We start from the raw sequence: 21,022 nt of genomic DNA, 5'->3' as shown, positions 1-21,022 counted from the left end.
GTGTGTGTGTGTGTGTGTGTGTGTGGGGGGGGGGGGGTTAACAGACCGGAAGCACCTTAATGTCTGCGTTTCTTGTCTACTGTTTACAAATGTTTTTGCATCACTCGTTTAGGTTAAAATAAAAAATGTTAGCTCAAAAGGAAAGAAAAGAATAGCAGGGTGTGTCTATTCGTGTTTAATCATCACATGACCCATTTGTTCTTGGAGCTGGAACTGGTCAATTCAACGGAGTGCGTTCACATGCAAAGGCCGCCACTTGGGGAGGGGGAGTTGGTGGGGGGACTTGCGAGCGCACTCCATGCGGCAATAACAGTGGTCACCTTCCGTCTCCAGGGGTGTCTCTCATCCACCTGGGTGGGTCTTGGAGATCTGGTGGTCTTCACAAACCAGAGGCGTGGGATGAAGAAGGTAAGAAAGGACGACGGGTTTAGAGATTGGAGAATGAGAGATGGCAGAATGTATCCAAGCTTTGCACACCATGCTGACTCGGGGAGGGGGGGGGGGGGGGGGGGGGGAGTGGCGAAGCTTCGGGACGGGGAGGCTGTGGAGAAGAGGTTCCGAACCTTTTTTGCCTCACAGACCAGTTTCATGTTAGGCAATGTTTCGCGGACCGGTCACACAACAAAAGAGGGTGGGGGGGGTGTAGCCGCTGCGCACGGCAAGACGCTTGGATGACGCTTAGGAAATTGTGTCGAGAGGGACAAGCGCATGGGGGGGGAGAGCATATATTTATAAGAGCCTGCGTGATGAGCAAACACTGTGGGGTTAGAAAGAGGTGGGCAATGCATTCTGTAAAGGGTTCAGGCTTCTTGCCCAAGCCAGGATACCTCAGCCAAAAATATATGTACAAGGTATATAACATGTATATATTTAGTTTAGTTACACTTAATCTGATTTGTTTTTTGTCCTTATGCCATTTTAAAGCATTCTTCAATGTGGCCGGTTTGTATCATTAGAGAATACAAAACTACTTTCACATAAAAAAAACTGTATGAATGAATTTAAATGGAAATAGTTCTAACTGCTAAATGCGCCACTATGACCACCAGCTCGTCGACAACTTTGTCTCTCGTTTCCGCCGGTGGCTCATTAAAGGGAATCTGCAGAGTTGTTAAGCCTCATGAGGGTTTGTCACTACAAGTAACCTTCTTGACATAATTCATCAGGTTGTTTCCAGCTTAAATGTTTGTACTTTTCTCTTCAAATATTTAGTCAGCGTGAACATTATAATCAGCCTTAAAAAAAGTCCATCATATTACTGGGGGAGGAGGGATGGGAGAAGTGTGCCGACGGGGCAACAGTTATGAACATTACAGTCCTACTCTGGCCTTCATATACAACAAATAAATATCGCTGGAGAAGTTACTTTACAGCAACAGTGTGTCAGAGATCCCCGACGTAATGCTGTAACCCAACAAGCAGGAGGTGGGATGAATTAGACAACACCGTCACCATGATTTTAAGGGACACACCCAAATACAGCACCACTACCAACACCACCGCACGCACGCGCACACGCACACACAAATCCAATTGAAAATGCCCTTGATGAATACCACCGTGGTGCCTGTGTGTGTGTGTGTGATTTCGGCCTCGCACTGGCCTTACCCAGAGCTCGTCGGACACGTCGATCTCATCGATCATCATCAGCAGTTCGTCATCCTACAGACAAGCGGCCACAGGAGAGAATGGAGGGACATGTTTGCTGTTGTCCCGGGAATAATATCAAGGCCAAATCACATGACCGACTTCTTAAAGTCTCTTTTTTAAACCGTCTCCCATCAGACACATTTCATCACAGCCAGAAGCTGTAAAAAAATAACTTCATTATGGTCAGATTTTCAGCTTTGAGACAGGTCCTTAAACACACTGTGGGTGATGCTCACTACTGTCCAAAAAAGCACCAAAACAACTTCAAGCTTCAAACTGTGATATTTTATCAAAACATTTAGTTCTACACGTCATTTAGCTGCATGCTAAACAGTTTGCTAAACTGTTTGCTTGGACTAAATTCACCTCATAAAAATTCAGAGCAGATAGGTTGTAAAAATGGGAATCGAACAATGTAGATTTATAAATTACATTCAGAAATTCAGTTTTTATAAAAATAAACAAACAATTTATGGCAGTTATACAGTTAAACTTCATTTTAGATTTTTTTTTGTCCTCTCTACTACGAGCCACAATTAGGCCGTTTCAATAGAGGTACTTTTATATTGCAATTTAAAAATGAGGCAACAGAGAGTAAAAAGAACAAGTACTGCCTGTGGTTCAGGAGGGTTAAGGAGTTACAAACAGACTGGTGGAAAAAACAAAAGAAAACAGCATTGGTGGTGCAATAAGGATGGTCGTCTGCTAGTTGTTTATCTGCTCCTCTTTAAACTAAAACAGTTTGCACCGATTGTGTTGAATGAGAGGATAAAAAAACGTTTTTTGTTCCAAAACATTTTTTGGGAGAGAAAATATTCTCAGCGGTTTCACAGAGTGGAAAGCAAAACTGCTCCTGACCTTGAATGAGCAATACGAGCTGAACAAACCCTGATAGGACGCCGGGCACTGTTTGGATGTGTCTAAACAGAGAGGTGTGGCGTCCTGCCCCCATCCTCCAAAAACAAAACCAGAGGATGCCAACACAGACACTCAACACGCAGAGAATGAAATGAGGTTTATTTTTCTCATGGTAAAAGGACATGCAAACAGGCAAAGTCAGAGAGAAGAATGAAAGGTTGTCACATGCAGTTCAGTGGATAATAAGGTTGAAATGCAGTCAAGGAGCTTTTTAATAAAGTCTGAAAAAGTACAAATACACTACATCTCAATGCATCCTACTAAGATAAAACGACTGGAACAAGTGAAAAAAATGTCAATTTAACTACGTTTTTCAAAATAATGCCATGCAATTTTGTTTTAAATCATCTGATATCGTTTTTTGTTTAATGATGAATGAAATGCCAATGACGGATGTCTTAGTGTACTGGCAATGCTAAAAAACTACATAACCACGTGACATTTTCAAACACACAATATGCAACCTTAACTATAGGGGCTAAAGAACACAACTCAGATAACAGTTGCATAATAAACCGCTAATAAATGCTTAGTAAAAAGATGTTTAAATCTTTTTAAAGCAACCAAAATAGCTTAATAAAAGTAAGTTTCCTATAATAGTCTAACCTACGTGTAATAACGTTCTTAAGTAAAACCTTTGAAATGTTGCCATTGTTAAGAACAGAATCAGCACAAAACAAATGCAGCGGCCGTGCGTGAGACAGAGCAGAGGAAAGAGACAAAGCTGTGAAAAGACACACACACACACACATGGACATGGACGGATACACAACCTCTCCGTTTGGACGTATCGCAAGCTGTTGCCACTGACTGATGCCGACCTCCTCATGTTTTACCGTTACATGTCAGCAGAAACATTCTCCTCAACTCTGACTTTTTGGCCAAAACAGGAAATGCAACCACTTGGGATCCTGCTACGTAGCACGTCACTCAAACGTGACGGATAGAGCGCGATGAAAAAACCTGCGCGACGGACAGCATCGGACTCCGCCCGTCTGAGTGAGCAGGTCAGGTGGTTACCTTCTTCTTAAAGATCTGCTCCTCCTCCTCCAAGTGGTGAAGGTGCTGTTCGTCGGCAGTCGCCTGCGCCGCGTCTTGCTTCCTGTTAATCCGGCTCCTCCAGTCGTCCTCGCCGCTCTTCTTCAACAAGGCCACTCTGACAGGGAGAGAAAAAAGATTTCCCAAAACATAGAAAAGAAAATGCATTCATTTTTATGAGGCCACCCACTCACACAGTTACTAAAGTGTAGAGACAATATGGCGCTGCCAGGAGGACCTTCAGTCTACATGCCACACCAGTTAACAGTAAGAAGTACATTGCATAGAGATACATAAAGATAACAGGCTGTCCAACAGCACCAAACCAGGTGGAGGGATTCATTCATCTGCTAAATAAACATAGGTCCTCCCTATAACAAGAGCTCACCTAAATTTGAACATGTATTTTTTTGAGTGAGTTGTGAAAAAATGAGATTACATGTACAGCACAAAGTGAGGAACAGAAGTTCAATTATGGAGCAGGCATAATGGAGGGGTCAACGTGTTGACAGTGCCCTGGTCACCCTCCCCGCCCCCTCTCTAACAACCAGCCCTCTGTCACCCAGCGAGGGGGACGTCCTGTTTTGCCCCTGATGGCCTCCACCACGACGCAAAAACAGGATGAGAGTTCAGTGTGAATAGATGGCGCCAGCGGCATCTGGGACCCGTTCCTAATAGATCCTTTTGAAAACTTTTGACGCGGGGACAGATGTGGCCGGAAGACTGGAACGCGCTGGGGCGATTCCATCAGGTCAATCAATCAATTATGAGCGCCAGCGCTGGCCAGCGTGGGTCTCGGTCAACACAGTAGCTAACGCAGCGTGACATAACTGGACTTATGCAATTGTTTCCTTGGAGGGAAAACAGATACTGAGCTCCAGCTCAAATGTACATGGTGAACATTTCCGATGGCGCCGCAGTGATTTTATAAAAGAATGCGTGAAATCGTGGTGTGTGAGTAGAAAGATACCAAAAATATATAAATATTCAGAGAATTGTGTTGAGTCAAGGTCAGAAACAAAGGAATACAAAATGTGGAACTGACCACCACTCATCTATTGACCTGACTCTCCAGCATTGTAATGAGGCGCCTGATTTGTCTTGGCAAGCTTGCCAGCGAACTCCCCTTTAAATGATAATGTTTCCTTAAATCAATGCGCTACGAAGGAGCCTTAACATGGATGTCCATTGAATCCTCTATCCAGTTTCCAATATACGGTTCTTGTAGCAGCACCTCGGTCTCGTCTTTATGATCTTTCTCCATCTAACCCACAATTAAAACAAAAAAAGGTGAGGGAATGGAGTCCTCTTTGGGTCATACCCACACTTCTACCTGCACGTGGGCAAACACTGAGTAAAGAAACATTTGCGATTGACGCGAAAAGAAAACCGACTCACCTGTCTCTGATGGACATCTGTCTGGCCCTCGTCATGTTGCTCAGCTCCTCTTCCTCCTCCAGCTGAAACAGGCCAACGCTGGCAGGGGAAACAGATCCGACTCTGGATGTGACCACAGTAGAGTCCGGCAGCGCTGTGAGAGAGTGAGAGAGTGCGCGCACACGCACACACACGCACACGCACACACATACAGTGAATCAAATCAACTACACAAATCAAATCATCTACACAAATGTTCACATTTGAATTTTAAAATAATTTTTTTGCTTAGGAGAAATACATTGTGACCGCATTAATATCAACGTTATTTAACTCGCTTTACCAATGAGGGAAAAGGTAATTCTTACGTAGTTATTTGTGTTTAAATTAAATAAAATAAAATAATAATAATTAGCTTACGGTGTGATTATTGATAAATGATAAAACAGTAATAAAAAAATATTGCACATCCTGCCATTTACAAAGGCCCTATGTAGGAAACATCTCACCAAATACAATACAATATTTAAAAAAGCTTTCCGACTACAGGCTTTGGTGTAAAATGTAGTCACGTCTCTCACAGTGCAACCTCAGCAGCACAGAGCAGCGTGGGAGCAAACATCATGTCAGCTTTAAACCTGCTTGCCAGCCTGCTGCTGTGATGCGTTCACGAGTGGCGAGAAGCTGCTCGGACACAAAGGAAGCCTGAGGACCACAATCTGAATAAAACGCATTCACAGTCGCAGTGACTGCGGTCAAAGGACAGTTTGCTCTTTAATTATTCAAAGCCTCCTGCAGCATCACTCTCATTCCTTACATGTTGTCACTACGTCACTAAGATTTGTGTAAAACCTTCAATGCTAACATGACGTTATTAAGACAAAGCTGACGTTTAGAAATTATTCCATATTATACCATATTCTCCATTTATATGTTAGCATGCTAAAATTTTGCATGCAGTCTTAAATTGACAGTTGCATTCATTTCAGTCAGACAGTTTTTTCTTTAACCTCTCCCGCAGTTAGTATTCCTTTTAATTGTATCTTGCTGTTAAAGAACACTAATATCCAAGAGCAACTTATTAACAGAAAAATGTGTCACATCTTCATTCCTACACAAAAAAAAAAAACTATTTTGCCAGTGTTGTTTTCTTGTCGACCATGGATTTGATTTTCAGAGTGAACTGTAAAAATAATGATGATGCAATTCATTGAAAATCGACAAAGACACCGTCAAAGTTCACACGAGTAAACATGAAACGATAAAGAGGCGGTGGCCCCGCTGTGCTCACCCACGCTGACGGCCCTGCTCCTCTGGCTGTCTGCGTACTGCGCGTGAGTCTCCTGCTGCTCCAGGATCATGGGACTCTCTGAGCTCTGCATCGCTGTGTCTCCCCACCCTTTAGCCAGCTGCCACTCCTCCTCTTCCTCCCCCACTTCCTCCTCGTCCACCTCTCTTCTCTTTCCTCCCGTCTGGGGCTGGGGCAGAGCAGCCTGCCTGACCGCTCCCTCCGGGGAGGACAGCTTCCTCTTCCCTCCTCCCAGATCAGGGCCGTCTTTGCCCCGCGGCAACATTTGGCACCTCTGGTGGTCCGCCGGGTCCCGGGACCTCCGGGAGGGGCCCTCAAAGCTTGGAAGGAGGGGCTCAACCTGGGCCCCCGCTGCTGCTCGGGTTAAGTGGATGTCTCCGGCATGGTCCGTGGAGACGGTGCCGCCTCTCTGAGCGGAGGAGGACGATGATGAGGCGGGGAGGTTTCCGAACCGAGAGGCCGGACCATTTTGAAGCTGAGTGACAGGGAGGAGGAAAGAGTCAAGAGAAAGAAGTGGGTCAGTTTGACCACGGACGCTGAGAAACAAGTCGGGCAAACTCTGCTGACGCCGACTAATCAATCTGACACTGCATTTCCTGAGCCATTGGAAGCCTGCGTTACAAAGCCATGCTAGCCGAAGTTAGTGAACTAACCTGACATTTCTGCTGAGTAATAAATGACAAGCAGCAGTAAACATCCATGGAAACCACAGACAAAATAAACTCAATGCAAAAGAGTCCTCAGGATTTCTTAATCTTTCTCCTTTTTCTGAATCAATTCCCTTCAGTGTGGACCCGGCTGAGGAAAGACAACAGCCCATGCGGTGGGGGGTGAGAGGCAAAGCGCTCTCCTTGTCCTCTCCTCCACCACAGAGGCATCTTTGCAAGCCCTCGAGCATCGCTGAGTCAGAGCTCACTCCGACGGGCAACGGGCCCGTTCACAGTGACATCACACAGGACGCGGCGCGAGGGCCGCCATGCGTGGGCATTTCTAAGGAGCTGCACGGCCACGGCTTGGTGGCGGTTCGGAGGGAGCTTACTTGTAGAGGCTCTCCGGGGCTGAAACACAGCAGTTCATCCCTCACGTCTATGTCTGAAGGCTCCTGGAGCGGGGAGATTCACATGCTGGAGGGTTCACGCACTGTACAGTTTGTATACCCTCGAATAAAATATGTGATTTTGAACTAATTTTATATATATATATATATATATATATATATATATATATATATATATATATAAAAATAAAAATCATATAAAATTAAAAATGTACTATTTTTGAAATTAATTAATTAACATATTAATTTCATGTACTATTTTTGAACCAGAACCGCGGAAAATATGCTTATTCACTGCTTAATAACTATGTTTAAAGCATAAACGGGCAGAGTTAATAATTTTCTCTCTTCGGTTGCATCTTAAAGTCTCCGCCGGTTACCTGACATTCAGGAGAAGAATGCAGTAAATTTGTCAACGGATTAAACCAATATCAAGCTGTTCCTTACCTGCTCCATATCTCCCAGCGTGATGGGTTGTGTCTGGTAGCGGGCGTTGGTCCTGCGCTGGCGCGTGTCCCCCCTGGTCCGAGTGACCCTGATGGGAGGTTGAGCCAGCCGGTTGAACAGCGCCATCTTTTCCGCCAGACTGAGAGTGCTGAGGTCGGGCTCATCCGGACCCTCACTGTGAGCCTTTTCCTCCACTGTGGACACCAGCTTAGAGATCGGGTACACCTTGGTATCCTGCACCTGCCCCGACTGCTGTCGGGTGGCGGCAGCCCTCTTTTCCCGGGGGGCTGCGGCACTTTGCTGCGAAGACGCCTGCAGGCTGCGGGCCGGGTGACACCACGGAGACAAAGAGGAAGTAGAAAGGGAACACTTTTGGTGAGCCTGGACAGAGCTCATGCAAGCTGGCAGGTGGGATGCTACATGGCGGGCGGGAGGGTGTAGCCGCGTGCATCAGGTGTCCATGACATCCAATCAACAGAGCTTTGAAAAAGGGTTGTTAGACGCACAGAGCGAGTCATGCCCACCACAAACAACCATTATTATTATTATTATTATATATAAAATCTAGTCTCTTCAGTATTATAATAAGAAAATTATGTAGTTTGCTACGATCACACGAGAGGGCACCAAAACTCTTAAAACTGCAGTTCATTCCCATCCAGTGGAGTGAAAACAAACACTTTCAGCATTCAGCGATCACGTTAGTCACACGCTGGGGGTTGGCGTGAGGATTCAGTACCGTGCCATGTACCTGTATGGTGGGGCGGTGCTGTAAACTAGGGTGGGGCTAGGGACGCGTGCTACAGCTGTTTGAAAGGTTACTGTGTGTGGCGCATGAGTAGGGACACTACGGGGATAAAGACACACACACACACACACACACACACACACACAGATTACACTCTGATAACCACGGGAAGGGATGTTCATTCAAGCTGAGAAAGAGGAGTATGAAATATGTTGAGGTTCAGAAAGGTGGCCTAAATAAAAAAATAAAAACTTAATTCAGAAGTCAACGAGGATTCCAAAAGAAATGTTCAATCCCTTTCAGCGAAAAAAACAATACACAATGTGATGTTGCAAGGGAGAGCTTGTGAAAGTTTTCAGATATCTCAATTACAGAAAAATCATCCTGCCTCACTAACCCCAACTAAAGTCTCGCCGTGAAACTTATCCACCCAGAATCAGGGAAGCGTCATTAAAAGGGTTCTATATTTATATAGCAGCAAACAACTATTTGCTATGTAAAGATACAGCAGCGTAATGTGGTCACTCCCTCTCTAACTCTTGTAACTCTGCACTGCGCTCAGTCATCTGTTACGCCTGATAACAGCCCCTAGTGACAGCGTGGCTGTGGGAGTGTAGCGCCACCCTCTGGATCCCGCCAACGTAAACACTGTTAGCGCTGTTCACACCTGTTGGCATAGTCAGCTTTAAGGCGACTGGTTGTCGCGAAAAATATATTTTCTCGTTATTTTATTTATATTGTGAGAACCCAAACAAAATCCTCTTCCTCACCGCTGTTTTTACGGGTGGAGGCAGACATATAAAATCTCGGAAAAAAATTGTTAAGACTCACGTGGCGGCGATGACTACTTCCTCAGTGGTGACTGGCTGAGTCCGGGACCGGTCTTGTGTCCTCCTGAGTCTCCTGTCCACTGCAGTGTTTCTGTACCGCGGTTTTGGAGCTCCACCATCAATGGTCTTCTCCAGCTCCTGAATGGAAACGGCAGAAACGTGAGAAACCATCCAAAATCAATAGAATACTTCCCCACACCAAAACTCTAGTGGCATGATCTGGGAAAAGAAACATTGGCCTCAAACCATCGGGAGGGAGGTATTTGCTGTGAAAGAGACACTGGTTTGAGGACTAAATTTGCCACTCAAGGACATCAAATAAGCAGCCATTAAAAAAAAAGATGGAGTACATTAGGATCATATCTATTGGAGAGCTAAGGAGCGAAACGCGCCCCCATAAAAAGCTTTGTGCTTGCCGTCTGGAACCAGCGTGAAATCTGTCGAAGTAAGAGGACAAACAGACGAAAGTTGAAGCTCACCCTGAAGAGAGAGCGCTTGGCGGCTACGCTCAGCTTGGCCCGCTCATCTAGCTTCTCTTCATCAGCTACAGAGAGGATAGAGGAATACTTTGGTTACTACAGTAGTCATCGTAACATACTTCGGAACCTTCTCCAGGGTTTTCATTTTTAAATGACTGCATTGGTAACATTAAAAGGACAGCAGAGACATCTGTTTGCAACAGCTCACAGGACTAAGGTTAGCTTGATTGAATTATAACACCTGCTTTAGTTTACCCCAAGACTTTTTACCAAATAGAACAGTAAATGGTTATTTTATATATATATAGATATATATAGATATATATCTATATATCATTGCAATCCAAAGTGTATGACAATATAAAGCTTGATAGGCGTTGCAACAGTAACCAAGCGTAGTGGCTAAGCAATGGGTTAATTATTTGTCAGCAGGCCAGAAGCAACATTTATTACATTTTTTTTAACATATTCCATTTATTATCACTTTCACCCTTAACACTTAAAATGTAAGCCTTGTGATGTTTAAGATAAACCTGTTACTGGCATCATTGAGGAGACTTTGTAGTCCTGGATACACACATACAAAAAATATGACATCATCAAAAAACTATTCCCTTTGACTGACGCCGTTGTGGCGCGCTCCCTCTGATTCTCCACGCTGCAGAAAGCGTCCCAGCTGAGCGTTTGCTTATAAGAAGCAGATGAGGTGGTTCTGCTGCTACTGTCAGCAACAGCAACGACTGAATAAACCCTACATCTAGACGTTGGGCTTGTTATGAAAAATAAGGGGTTATTTAGCCTCCACCCAGGTGTCTATCCTCGAAGCTTTCTCATAAAGCCTTTGGAAAATTACATGTTATTTATTCGCGGCTGCCGGCAGTAAACGTGAAGCTCTAGATAATCATCTAGTTTTCATTGGCAGCGGTATACATGGGCTAGATATTGTCAGGTATGATAGAGAACAGTTCCCGTCCTACTTGGAAACCACTGCATGACTCAGACGATTTGAACTGGAACGGAAAGCAGCTCAACACAAACTTAGAGCCTTTTTCACATCATCATGATCTCATCAACTGGGCCTATCCAATGACTGATTCAATTTACCCAGGAGAATTGGGGAAAATTGATAATACCACAAACAAAACTACATTGCTGCTGCTACACTATGTAACTAAGTACTACCTAATAATCAAACACATACAGCCATGACAGAAATCCCACTAAAGCTACCCAGGCTTAACCAATTACCTCTCTAACACTTGTGTAAAGAAGTTACAGCAGCTCACAAGTTTTACCTTATGCATTCATTAACATTAGTTGCGGGTAATAAAACCTCTGACCACGTTTGTCAAAATGCATGCATTATGACTTGTTTTACTGCTGGAGATATACTTCGAAAATCCCATTCAATCAAACATACGTCAAATCTTTGCAAAAAAACCGACGTCTTACCTTCAGTGGAAGCAAGATCTGAACTCACCCGGGACCTTTGAAAAAAAATTTACAAAGAAAAAATAACATCAGCAAAAAAGTAGTTGTTTCCATGCAACAATGCTTGACTCTGTATTATGGGGTTGTGAGTGGTTAGAGACGGGCGAGAGGAAGCCCGAGAGTCGGTCCAGGCTGCTGGAAATGGGACGGTGAAATGAAAACAGGGAAACAAAAAGCTGTCTAAGAATGGGAGAATTAGACGGCATTAATGAGGTCTGAAGGTTCCATGGTCACAGGCAGTGATTAACAACAAAAGGCCAATTCATGCTTCCTTGGTCCAGTGACATGTGATGACCACTGCCAAGGTCCAATCAAAGGGACCTTTGGCCTTTAAGCTTCCCTGCTTAGTAATATTGTTAGAGAGGTGGATTCAACCAGAACGGAAGTGTGTATGAATGTGTATGATTGAGCCAACTGTATTAATGTGATTATTAATTTACTAGATACTAAATAAATACTTATTGTACATTACACTGCATTTACTTGATCAGTATAGTGCACCAAAACCTGATTGGAATCAGTATATTTGTGCATAAAAAAAAAAAATAACATTATGTTCACATTCCTTTGACATGCATGAAGAGAAGGATATTTCCCAGCATTCTTCACTCTCAGCCATGCAGTCCAGTGAAGTACCTATCGGTCTCCTGGCGCTCAGCAGAAGTGATGGGCTGCGTCCTAAATCTCTCTGAGGTCTTTCTACTCTCCCCAGGATTGAGATACTGCAGGGGCCTGCGCTCCCTGTCCCTCATCCCTCTCCACGGGGCCCCGTTGCCTGCGAGAGCCACGTCCCCGACAAACTCACTGTTGGGGCCATACGAGGAGAGGGACCAACAGATAAGCGTACCAAAAGGAAAGAGAAAAATACAGCGTGGTGACAGAGATAGAGATCGAGCGTTTCAGAAGCAGTGGCATAGGTTTGAAAACCACAACCCTGTTTTTTTTAAATATTCAAACAAGACCATGCAGATTTACCAGTGGTTAACGCATGCACACGTTCACCCGGTCAGTAACCAAACAAGTCAAACAGCAGAATAATAAAAAGCATTCTTCATAGAAAGCTAAAGTGTTCTGCGACAAATGCGTGAATGCCATTTCTACGGATTAGAAAAGCTCTATGCGTTGATGCTGACACCAGCCTTACTTGCTTGTTAGTCATTCAGCAGCAGGGAGAGGTTGGCTAACAAGCATCAGTGTGAGGTCTACGGAAGCCAGCCGGCGAGGAGCGGCGTTTTACTTTGCCACCTACAGCTCGTTGATGCGGTCGGTGTGAGGGGTGGTGGTGGCGCTCTCCATGTAGGAGTGCCTGAGCTGGGCTACTGACACCCGGCTGTCCTGGAGACGCTCTTGGTTTCCGACATTGTCACACTCACTGACTACTTGGCAGTCATGCTGCGGGTTCCTCTGACTGAACCCTCGTGGATCCCGAGCCTCTGACACGGAGCGAATCTGTGCTGCATGGGAAGCCCTGGGCTGGGTCTGGGTGGCGGCCATCCCTTTGTGGATATACATGGCAGTATCTCGCCGTCTGGGCCCTCTCCCTGAGGCTTGAAGACGGAAGGTCGGCTCCGTTTCGTCCCATCTTTCTCTGCTTTGTCGTCGTCCTCTCGCCGGTCCCTCTACCTCATTCGCCGTGGTCATCCCTTGCTCCTCTTCCCCCCTTCCTCTCAGTGGGTCCTCAGTGCTCCTCTCCCTGCGGCGTATCTCTGAGGGCAGCACTGCTTTCCTGCTCCTGAGGAGGCCCGCTGTCTTGAAAACCTCAGATTCCTCAGTATCGTCTTCCAGCGGCTCTTGCAGTCCAGGACCGGAAGCCATCGTCAGATAACTTGGGTAACTGGCAACATCTTGACCTCCCAAGGGCCCAAGTTGAGTGAGATGAGGCTGGGGGTGATAGGGGTAGACCTGCTGGGGCCCTGGTGGAGCTGTGTGTTGGTGTGTAGAGGTCTGGGTCCGGGGTCTGTGGTAGATTGGCACATCTGTAACCTCTGCCGGCTCTGGGCTCTGCTGGCGGCCCTCCTCCCTGGCAAGTCTCTCCCTAACTCGGATTCTTCAGGGAAACAAAGGACTGGTTAACATTTTTAGTTCATGTCCTAACAAGGACTTATAGGAGGTCTGATAGGAGCAGATTTTTATTTTTTATAATTCTTTTTCTTTACAAAGGATTCTACTCTGGGTTTGGAACCCAGCCCTTCTAGGGTCCTTCAGTGGCTGGGTTCCAAACGGCAACGCATCCTTAGAATCAGTTACCAAAGATGTCCCAACTTGGTCAGATTGTGTTTGCGCAAACAAATAATCTAAAAATAATATTTTCTGGCGACATTAAATGCTGAAGAATTGAAGTTATGTTTTGGTAAAATTCCTATTTCTCAAAAGTAAAGTATTTGGAAGTGAGGGTGTAGTAACAGGTAAGATCTAAAATAGGGATTTCTAGGCAATCTTAAATCTAAGGTTTAGTGATGGGGGAGGGCGGGGTAATTTCAGGGGCACGGGGCACCCCCTGATATAATGGCAGGGGAAACAGTTGAATATACCTTTGTTTTTACATAGGGATTAAACTTAACACAGCAACTAGTGAATGAAGAGGAAGTTATGTTCCCAAGCGCAGGGATCAGAAGCTTGTGGCAAAAGGGAGGACAATGAAAGCGCTAAAAGCAAGGGTTCTTAAACCTTAGTGGAATACGATCAGACCAGGATCCGCACTGTCAATGACATTCAACCCTACGAGAAGATGAAAGAAAGTATGTTCTTGTAGGGAACAGTGCTGGGTTCTGTCCTGACCTATGGTTTAAGAACCAGTGCTCATACAGCACTGTTTGATGAGTTGTGGTAAGTCCAGCACAATGGGAACACGGCAACATGGCAGGTGATATTGGGGTGAGACCAGCCTTGTACCTCGAGGGCCAGTTGATGAGGGAATGGGTGTCGCCCTCAGCATCAGTCTGGAGGGACCAATCAGTGCTCGCCCTTGCACTGTTCCAAATGAAACCCGGTGGGAGACAAGTGAATAAGTGGGTGGGTGGGTAAAAGTCTGTGTTTAGTATTCAGCCTTTCTTTTCGTGGAGTGCACTCATAGACAAGCCCCACATTACACAAACCACTGACTTCCAGTTGAGCATGACCCAAGTGAGAATGGGTTTGGACAACAGCAAGATCCTGCTTGGAATAATAGTCCAACACCCCATTGAGACGTTTCATTGTTATTGTGGTTTTGTGAAAGGCATCACACACACACCATATAATATGAACAATACATCTATTATTTAATGCTTGTTAAATGAACAGAAAATTGATCAGAGTAGGCCACAGACGACCTGTACTATACAAATGATCTCTTTCTATTTTTCAGTTTGTTGTTAGAAATCTAGTCTTTCTTGGGCTTCAACAAGTGCAAGTCCGGCTGAATGTCTGAGGTGGAGATGCAACGGACATGGTGATTGTCAGTTGTCAGGATCTGGATCTGGATTTGTTGAACATCATCACACATCACTTTTGTTAATAAATGTAGGTAGATCCAGACATCTTACGAGCATGCCTCCCCATGTGTTAAATTGCTCTTCCTGTACTGCAGGTTAATGAGTTCCAGATGAACATCACTGGGAGCATTATCCAACAAGGAGGAAGAGATACTTTTCATTTCACTCTCAACTGCTTGGAACCACTTTGAACTCCATGCCGAGCCCCTAACATGGATGAGTACTTGTGGCGGGGATCAACTGGTGGTGTGGCTCCTTTCCGGGTTTGCAGATGGGGGAACAGTCTTGCCCTCCACGTTGGCTTTGAAGAAACCTTCTCATGAAATCCATCACCAGGCTGTATAGGTCACGTGCAAAGAGGCCCTTGCCATGTAGTTTGGTATTTAGTCCATTCAAAAGTAGAGTCATATCAACAGCAAATACAAAATCTGTTTTCCAGGTTACGTCTGAGAGCTCTGTGATGTCCTTGCCTTTTTTCTCACAAAACTCCCTGCTTTGCCTAAGCTGAGCCACCTTACAGTGGTGTGGTAGCCTATGTCACTGTGTTCATGCTCCTCCAGGAGTGCAATAAACTGTCTGTGGGGCCAGATTGTCCCATTTCTGTCCATAGACAACCCTCCCCATCGCTGTGCCTTTCATGGACTGCATTGATGAAAGATCTTCTGTAATCAGGGCTTTGGTTATGCCACGTATAAAGAGTAGTAACTGAGCTGTGTCGCGGACATTGCCGCTCTCGCCCAAAGACAAGAAGAAGAATTCAAAATGATCAGCTTTTTTTTGCAGCTGAAGCTTCAAATTATCCGGGATTTCTTCGATCCTCCTCGTGACTGTGCGCCTGGAGAGCGACACGTTCTCGGGCACAGTAGTGAAGCAGATTCCGCCAAACACATTTTAATTAACTCTCCATCAGAGAATGGCTTACTGTTTTTTGCAATCTAGTGGGATATCACTTAGCTTGCCTGGGTGCTGCATCCCTGGATGTGTGAAGCTTGGTAAGAAGGCTTTGTTGCTTTAGCAGTTTAGAGAGCAAAGCCTCAGACGTCCTTACCCGCTGCACGTCAGCGCGTTTCTTTTCGCAATGGCGATTAAAATTGTAATCCTTAAACACTGCGATTTTTTCTCTCCAAACAAAGCACACAGCTTTACCTTTGACTTCAGTGAAGAGGTTTATGTTTTGTCCAGAAAGTTACACCTGCACTAATCTGCAAATTGACAAGAAAAACAAAAAAAGCAAGGCAGCTTTTCTGTGTGTGATGTACACCAGCGTTTCCCCTACCATTAAATACATTATATCAGGGGGGCACCTGTGTATGCATGTAATTTAAGGCCTAATGCCCTCATGTATAATGCCCGGGTCTGGTGTAATTGAAGCAGCTCTTTAGAGAAAAAATAAAAATACTTCTAATACTACAACGACCGGAATTCACGTCCAAAACAGAAGAATAAGAACAATGAAAAAAATGTATATCCGATAGTAGTGTAGTTAAATTGAGTAGTAACATGCCTATTGCGGAGGTCTGCGAGGGTCCACTTGGGTCTCAGGAACTGAGTACTTAACTTGGACCCCAGCAAGTAATTCAAGTCAAGAAGTCGACGTTTGTAACATTATATGTGTTCAATCCAATTAGTTTTGGTTTCACATGGCAACAAAGGCATTATTGAACACTACAAGGCATTGCTTCTTCACGTGAAGCTGGGGAAACATGTCTCCCGGACCATCAGCACCGGTTCCCCCGAAGGCTGCGTTCTCTCCCCTCTGCTCTTCTCCCTGTACAACAATAGCTGCACCTCCAGTCACCAGTCCGTCAACCTCCTGAAGTTTGCTGATGACACCACCCTCATTGGACTAATCTCCAGTGGGTCCGTCTACAGGTGGCTGCACCACGACATCTGGTGGGTCTAGCTCCACCCTTTAGTACCAAACAACTGTGCCAGCTACCCCAACGGAAGGGTACCCAAAAAGTGGTACGGTATGGTTCGGATTTTTGGTACCATTCTCAACTTTTGGCAGTGGAGACACAAATAAAAGGGTACCGACCTGACCCGTACCGTACCGCTCGGTGGAAACGCGCCATAAGACCTCCCGCCACACGAGCAGTTTCTTCCCGTCGGCAGTCGGGCTCTGACTGACTAACTCTGACATTCCACCGGTCACTTACTTTCATTCTGCACACGTCACTTTCACTTGTCAATTTTCACTGGTCACTTTTGTCAGTTCCTGTTCGCTAGTGCACTTTATTTTGTTAATATTTTTAACTTTAACTTTATTCTTTTATTTTAAACTAACCCATAGCCTTATTCTACTAACCCATAGCATTTTATTTTATTACTTGCACTGCTGTCTTGTCATCTATTGTCATACTGTCACGCACCAACCGCCAAGTCAAATTCCTTGTGTGTCTGACATATTTTGGCAATAAATGTTTCCTGATTCCTGACTGTCGTCATCATCATCATCATATGGGTGACACCTACATGTACTTTGATTGCTAAACCTCGTCCCTTATGTAGAACACCTCTTCTAAGGCATTAAGCCAGCTGCTTTTGTTTTATTCCATTGTTTGGCTTTGCAGACTCTAGAGCCTGCCAGAACCTTCCTGTAACTGATGAAATAAAAGGAACAAAATGTCCTTTTGTGGTTCAGTTCAAACCAACACATCCTCTATTTGTCAGAGCAAGGTTTGGCCGTTTGGTTTAGACGGTGTTCATATGGATGTTTTTAACCTGTTATTTTGGTTTAGTCTTGAAATGAAAAATGAAATAGTTATGAAAGGGGCCCTTTATCAAAAGAGTGTCCAGGTGGATCTCTGTTTTCTACAACTTGGTTCAGGAAGAATTGCCATAAAGATTAAACGACCGTGAATGGTTTCTTCTGAAACTACACAAAAAGTGTACAGACACCACCAGAAGGAATTGTTCAAATTGACAATTAAAACACCAGTTTAACTGTGGCCGGGGAAAAAAGGACAGTCTTCAAAGTGCCGAATGATCTAAAGTTCATTACGTGATTGACAAAACAGTACACCACAGACACACAGACACACGTTTTCAAACCAGAGAGGGATTTAGGAGCAGCGAGAGGAAGCAATGGGATAGGGAATAGCCTCATATAGTCTGTGTGTGTTGATGATTATAATAATCTTCATCTAGATAATGTCCTTCATTAGCACGACAGACTGAAGGGTCAAAACTGGTCAAGAGCTGGGCTGGGCCAGCTGGTTGTTACATCGCAGGTGATGAGTGGGCTGATAATATCTTTAACAGCAGTAGTAGTCACTACCAAAACACTCCTTAGCACGTATCCCCTGCAGCAGCAATGCATCCCTCTGCTGTAAATTAAAACACTAGTGCTTTAAAAGATAGACGTCATTAAACGAGTGCTGGTCTGTTGGGAAAAGCCAAAGCTATAAAAATAAACCTGCATGTCATGTATTTAATGATTGCCTGATTCAGTGAGCACTGGAACTGGTAACCAATACTCAAGAAAAACAATTGCTCCTCTTCGCTATGCATAGTCCCAGCTTAATCTCGGAGAAGGACAAATATTTTTATCAGTCTACAGCCTGGTATGTTGTGGAAACCCAATGGACTCAGGCTGCCTGACCTGGTGTGAAACCATAGTCCTGCCATGACAGGAAAACCGTGGACACGTATGGATAAGCGGGACAGAGATGCAGAGGAGGGACTCAGTCGACAGGACTTGGCGGTTAACTCTGGCAACTCCGTGTTAACGCCCACTTTGACTGCTAAGAACCTCGGCGTGACATTTTTCACTCTCCCTGACTCCCAACGTTACTGCGACAACACAATCCTGTAGATACACGCTCTACAACATCAGGAGAATTACGTCCTCTTCTCACTGAGAAGGCTGCCCAGGTACTGATTCAGGCTCTTGTCATCTCACGCCTCGACTACTGCAACTCCCTCCTGGCAGGTCTCCCTGCCACCGCCATTCGACCTCTGCAGCACATCCAGAATACAGCAGCTCGACTGATCTTTAATCTTCCAAAATTCTCCCACACTACTCCACTCCTCCGCTCTCTTCACTGGCTACTGGTGGATACCCGCATCCAGTTCAAAACATTGGCACGTACAAACCCTACATCCCAACCCGCATATCTGCAAAACTGCTTGTTCATCTTCCTCCGCAAACTAAAGACAAACCTCTTCAGACTTCCTCTTCAAAACACTAACAAATTATAGCACTTAAATTGTACTTATAATGGCACTTATCTATGGCAAATTGTAAATTGGCTTATTTGATTAAATTGCACTTTCTTGTCTCTTGTTCTCCTGAGTTTGTATCTTTATGGCTGAAATGCACTTATTGTTAGTCGCTTTGGATAAAAGCGTTAGCTAAATGACACGTAATGTAATGACCGATAAGTCTGTCACAGTCTATTTAACTTTGCTGGCTCCTTGTTGAAACCATTGAACCCTGCCTGTGTGGATTTAAATGCTGCGTTCTGGCCGGAGAAGGGCTCTATCAAATACAGAACACCTATTTTCATAAAAAGTGAAACAGTGAAAAGAAGCGTTTTGGATATGAAAAAAAGGCGATCAGAGGACTCACCCCTGTCTGCTGAGGATGTTGTGGGCCTGCTGCTCGATGAACAGGTCACCAGGAGACGCCCCGTGCTTAGGTGAGGACAGGGAGAGGTGCCTGCTTAGCTTGGGTGAACTAGGTTGCATCACTGTGACGAAGTAGTCCTTGGCAGGAACCCTGGCGGGCGAGGACAACGATGGCCCGTCCATGTAAGAGGACGGAGGCTCGGGCGGAGCAGCTCTGCGTTGATTCTCTAGATTCATCAGCCTCTCCCTCTCTGTAAAGGAGTCCGCCCTGGTCCGACCCATCCCTTGACCTGGGTCCGAGTGGCCGTGCAGTGGGGCCCGAGAGTTGGCGCCCAAGCTGCCGGTGTAAGAACGATGGGCGATGTCCTGCCCGTCTTTCCCCACCGACTCCCCTCGGATTCGCCTCTCTGAGCCTTCCAATTCCTTCCGGGTACGAGTGGAGCGCGGGGGTTGTCCCAAGTCCGGCTCCTGATCTAAAGAGATGCCATAGCGCTCTGCCAGCTGTCTGCGCCTCTCTGCCTTGTAGCGGGCGATTCGTTCAGCCTTTGACTCAGGCTTAGGGCCGCCGGTGGTGGAAGCCGAAGTGCAGGCGGGCTCCATGGGGACGGAGGACTGAGGGTCAGGTCTGCAGAGAGCTCTGGCCTGTCGCTCTGGAGCCGCCACCTGCATCTCTGGGCATTCAAATCCATCCATGCCATACCGCTGGACTGTAACTAGGAGGAGCAAAGAGAACACAAGTCAGCTATTGCCATAGAAACACACATAGGCGGGTCAAGGCGTGGCACTTGTCTCACCACCAAAGGGCTCACAGGGATCCGAGGCCCTCGTGTATCGGGGTGTGTCCTCCTCCAGAAGCCGGTTGGCCACCAAACTCGGCAGCAGAGACGGATGCACCTCACCATCGATGCCCTCCAACCGCCGAGCGATACGCTCCTTTCTGCACGCACAAGTAGTCAAACTCAGACATGTTATTATCACAACATTGTCCTTATCAGAAACTCTTTCGAGCATTTTATATACTCATCAAAACTCTCACCTGTTCATTTCCCAGTCACTAGTGCTTGTTGTGATGCCTTCGAATCGTTTTCTCAATTCAGAAACTACAGAGAGAATGAATAGATACAATACTGTTATGGCTCAATGATAAGGAAAACGTCAGTTTTAGTGTCATCCAAACAAAATAAATGAAACTGCTAAAGTTGTTTACAGGTTGGATTCAGATTGCAGATATAGTTTGCAATGTTCCCAATAGAGACTGTGTTGGGTGTATGTACTTACTTTATATACCTTTTAAGAAAAATGTATATGTATGAAAACACACATATCATTTTAGTTTTAAGTCAGCTCTCAATTTAGATGGCAGAAACCTGACAAATTGGAATGATTAACCAATTCATATTCATTCAAAAATAATACGAGCCGTTCACGACATATGATAGCTGTAGCCTCCTTACTTTGATCCACAAACTCCTTAAGCTAGTTGAAATGAATACAAGGGGGTCCTGATCCATAACTATTAACTAGAGAAGCTTAAAGTGGATGTACATCCGTTTACAGCGCAAAACAATTTCTACGGAGTGTACTAGAGCTAAATTCATTGTACCTGGGGAGGAGTTACTCATGGCATTAATGG

General features: G+C 45.2%; 1 protein-coding gene across 33 annotated transcripts in view; it reads right to left on the bottom strand.

Annotated features, from left to right (window-relative positions):
* Positions 1-21,022, bottom strand: part of svila (supervillin a) — a 64,098-nt gene that overhangs the window by 13,210 nt on the left and 29,866 nt on the right. For 7 of the 33 annotated variants that reach the window (XM_078097012.1, XM_078096999.1, XM_078097013.1 and 4 more), the window contains exons 4-20: positions 20,426-20,489; positions 20,184-20,326; positions 19,391-20,102; positions 14,237-14,314; positions 12,594-13,391; positions 11,981-12,148; positions 11,306-11,340; positions 9,854-9,918; positions 9,376-9,512; positions 8,548-8,643; positions 7,797-8,115; positions 7,332-7,394; positions 6,275-6,767; positions 5,005-5,137; positions 3,589-3,724; positions 1,609-1,662; positions 321-377 (exon numbers count right to left, since the gene is read on the bottom strand). In XM_078097012.1, the coding sequence (XP_077953138.1) occupies positions 321-377; positions 1,609-1,662; positions 3,589-3,724; positions 5,005-5,137; positions 6,275-6,767; positions 7,332-7,394; positions 7,797-8,115; positions 8,548-8,643; positions 9,376-9,512; positions 9,854-9,918; positions 11,306-11,340; positions 11,981-12,148; positions 12,594-13,391; positions 14,237-14,314; positions 19,391-20,102; positions 20,184-20,326; positions 20,426-20,433 (3,495 nt within the window). In that variant the 5' untranslated portion in view covers positions 20,434-20,489. The remainder of the gene's footprint in view (positions 1-320; positions 378-1,608; positions 1,663-3,588; positions 3,725-5,004; positions 5,138-6,274; positions 6,768-7,331; positions 7,395-7,796; positions 8,116-8,547; positions 8,644-9,375; positions 9,513-9,853; positions 9,919-11,305; positions 11,341-11,980; positions 12,149-12,593; positions 13,392-14,236; positions 14,315-19,390; positions 20,103-20,183; positions 20,327-20,425; positions 20,490-21,022) is intronic. The other 26 variants (XM_078097016.1, XM_078097017.1, XM_078097002.1 and 23 more) reach the window with 18 other exon arrangements.

The sequence above is a fragment of the Gasterosteus aculeatus genome, chromosome 21 (genome assembly GCF_964276395.1).
Source record: "Gasterosteus aculeatus chromosome 21, fGasAcu3.hap1.1, whole genome shotgun sequence".
NCBI lineage: Eukaryota > Metazoa > Chordata > Actinopteri > Perciformes > Gasterosteidae > Gasterosteus > Gasterosteus aculeatus.
The sequence above is the reverse complement of the archived record's forward strand: the minus strand, read 5'-3'. Positions and strand labels throughout refer to the sequence as shown.